Source organism: Nuphar pumila, chromosome 13 (assembly GCF_984573655.1).
Source record: "Nuphar pumila chromosome 13, dmNupPumi1.hap1.1, whole genome shotgun sequence".
Lineage (NCBI taxonomy): Eukaryota > Viridiplantae > Streptophyta > Magnoliopsida > Nymphaeales > Nymphaeaceae > Nuphar > Nuphar pumila.
In genome coordinates this window covers 48,853,010-48,856,432 of record NC_143261.1, presented here as the reverse complement: position 1 = coordinate 48,856,432, position 3,423 = coordinate 48,853,010, and the positions used below count along the sequence as shown (strand labels likewise).

The window sequence follows — 3,423 nt, the reverse complement described above, 5'->3', positions numbered from 1 at the left end:
CTTTTGGGTGGTCACCTTAATTCTTCCATGGCACTCTGTAATCCTGATAGTGGTATCCTTTGTGCAAAGGCATCCATGTTGCTTCAGGTTTGATTTTAGTCTGCCTTCTATGTCTGTATTTAATATATGAATTAGATGATCATCTAATTTTATCTTTTGCATTTAGTTTTTCCTTTTGTGCTTATTTAATCTTCTACTTTCCATTATTCTGTTGTGATACTTGCAATACCAATGTTAGGTTAAGTTATTAGAGTTGCTTTGACTGTCCTGGCTTCCTTTCTATTTTTCAGATATATGGGTCTGCTTTTACCGTACTTTGATGGGTTTAATTTATGTTGTGTAGAATGTGCCTCCGGCATTGCTTGTTCGATTTCTCAGAGAACACCATTCAAAGTGGGCTCATTGTGGTGTTGATGCTTTCTCTGCTGCTTCTCTCAAGGATAGCCCTTATGCTATTCCTAGTTCCAGGTTTGGAGTTTTTTCTGGTGGGCAGGTTGCTTTACCTTTTGCTCATACACTAGAACGAGAAGAGGTATAAATGGCTTAGTTTGAGTTAATTTTCTTCGTTTGAGTTGGTAATGATTTTTGACTTACTTTAAACTACTTTATGGTTTGAGAAAGAGAATTTTATGTTGTGGCTCATGGTGATTACTATTGTCTACATAGAGTTTTAAACTAACTGTCTGTCTTGTTGGAATTCCACCTTGTGGAAGTAATCCGGCTTGAGGGTCATGGCTTCCACCAAGAAGGTGGTGTCGTACAAAGAGACATGTATTTGTTACAGGTTGGTGTCTGTCAAGTGTTTTCATTGTTGTCAAAAGAATGTTGCGTGGTGGTGCATTTTTTTTCTTGTAAATAATTGATTTCATGTTCATTGTTTGCAGCTTTGCAGCGGAGTTGATGAGAATGCAGTTGGGGCATGTGCACAGCTTGTGTTTGCTCCTATTGATGAGTTATTTGCTGATGATGCTCCATTGCTTCCTTCTGGTTTTTGTGTGATACCATTGGAGTCGAAAGTAGTTGAGTAGATTTCTTTTCGTTGAGCTTGTTTTGTCAGTTTCAGGTTTTTATGCTTATGTGTGCATGCATGTGAGGGACTTATTGTTACCTCAAGTGCCTTCTCTGTTTCAGGATATATACACTGCTAACCGGACACTTGATTTGGCATCTGCACTTGAAGTGGGCTATGGTGTGACACGACCCTCTAGTGAAACGACTGCAAATGAATATAACCTGAGATCGGTGCTTACAATAACATTTCTTTCCGTGACTCCTATAAGAACAAAACTATTCATGATTCATTTTCATAACAATGCCAGATTATCTATGGACAAGCATTAGACATGAAAAACTTTATCATGAATATCACTGCCTTCTATTGAAATAGTTGGTGTTATATTTCACTTTTTTTTTATTTTTTTTAAACTTTTGTGACAGATTAGCGACGAATATTATCCGTCGCTAAAATAGCGATGGATATTATTCATTGCAAAACTAAATCTGTCGCTTATTTAGTGACAAATTTGTGACAAAACTGATCCGTCGCTAATTAGCGACAGATCAGTTCTGTCGCTATTTAACGACCATGATTATGCGACAAACTCTTTTCGTGGCTAATCTGTCGCTAAACACGTTAGCAACAGATTAGCGACAAAAAGAGTCCATCGCTAATTCACATTTTTCTTGTAGTGTGTCCGAAAACTTGAACCATTTTCAAGTCTATAAATGCAGTATGAAAACATACGAACATACATACACATAAAGTAACAGTGGTTACTAAAGTATTGAAAAGAAGAAGAATTGAGAGTTCAGACTCTGACGATTTCAAGCGTAACTGCGAAGTCTTCATCCCACTGCAAATTTGATCCCGTGTAAGGTCGCTTTTCATCATCACAAGCATCTTTTTCTTGACGAATTTGCTGATAATTTAAAAAGCCGGTGAGATGAGGCCCAGACATGAGAGGGAGGATCAGGTGCAATGTGATCACACACCTTTAGTGTGCAGCTGCACCTGATCGCCATCCATCATTTCTTGGGCCCCACAAAATAGGCCCTATCTCCAAGATGAAGGGTGATCAGGTGCAGCGGCACACTAAAAGTGCATTGCATCACTCATACAATTTTTCCATTACCCACCTGACATGATATCACTCTCTCTCTCTCCTGTAAATTTCATTTCATGTACTTAATGTCAATGGACCATCTGATAGCACATTCCACAATGATTAGTTGCTTTGGCAAAGGACGTGGTGAATTCTTTTGGGAATTATTAAGAGGAACCTGTGCTTTTTAATCTCTCTCTCTCTGACTATGGCTGGCTTAGGAATTTTTGCTTTGCGTAAAAGGAGTGTGGCATTGGCTGTGAAGCAGTGCTGGTTGGCTCATACGTCACAGGATGCATGCGCAAACTTCCTACGGCTAAAATATGGTCTAATCGATTCGCTTGCTGTTCGCCGGGGGGCTCGTGGACCATACACATCGCATTTGAGGAAAATGTGGTTTAGGGCATTGCGTTTGTTTCTTGACAGAGATTTGGACGTAGGGGTAGACGGATCTTGGCTTCAATGGGCAGTCTCGAATGCGGGAGTTTTCCAAGTCCACAAGGTCTACCGTTCTCTTCTGCCTCCAGGTCAGAGCTGGATCTTCAACAATGCTCTATGGGCGAAGGGACCATCTCCGAGGACCAAGGTATTGGCTTGGTTGATTCTTCATGATCGGATACAGACCCATAACAATATCAAGAGGATGGGTTTTCAGTTTCTCAGTTGGTGTGTGCTTTGTCAACAGGCTGAAGAAACTACACAACACCTTTTCTGGTCGTGTGAAGTGTTTCAAGAATTGTTTTCTAAAACTTGGAGGGCTCCATCAGTTGTTGTGCGGGAGGGTTGCTTTGCGTTAGATCTTATCCTCGGCCCTGCTATAAGTAGACGCGAAAAGAAGTGGAGGACTATTTGGAGAGTTTGGTTGTTTACAGTGTGGTGGTTCATATGGATGGCCAGAAATGATGCTACTTTTCGGGATGTCCTGTTCAACCTTAACCGTTTGACCCATAGGGTCTTGGCTGATGTGTATGCTATCTTACGCATATATCTCAAAGACCTGCCTCTGCCACAAACCAATCCTCATATAGATGTTTGTGGTCCTCTATAAGTGTTCTGTTTTGTGTTATTGGTGTTCTCATGTTTTGCTGTTGTGTTTGTGCTCGTGGGTCTCAACGCTTTGTTGAGTTTCACTTTTAAGTAACGTTGATCGCTTTTCAGCTCTCTCTCTCTATGTTCATTCTTTACTAGATTAGTCGACTCCCGGCTCTGAAAATTTCATCTTTTATCATTATGTTTCTAACAAGCATCAGGGTGTATAGCTTAGCACTAAATCAAATCTTTTTTTTAAGTCAATAAACCAATTTTTGCTTTTGAAACTATG

General features: G+C 40.1%; 1 protein-coding gene across 1 annotated transcript; it reads left to right on the top strand.

The window, feature by feature from the left end:
• Window positions 1–343: 343 nt before the first annotated feature.
• Window positions 344–1,384, top strand: LOC149818303 (homeobox-leucine zipper protein HOX32-like). The gene is made up of 3 exons (XM_089984649.1): window positions 344–784; window positions 885–1,019; window positions 1,132–1,384. The coding sequence occupies exons 1-3, from the start codon at window positions 770–772 to the stop codon at window positions 1,339–1,341; spliced, it is 360 nt and encodes a 119-aa protein (XP_089840775.1). The 5' UTR covers window positions 344–769; the 3' UTR covers window positions 1,342–1,384.
• Window positions 1,385–3,423: the final 2,039 nt, after the last annotated feature.

Bases quoted from the DNA above. Each gene is read 5' to 3' on its own strand.
- LOC149818303 (XM_089984649.1), top strand. The intron at 1,020-1,131 runs GTTGAGTAGATT...TCTCTGTTTCAG, and splicing joins TACCATTGGAGTCGAAAGTA to GATATATACACTGCTAACCG.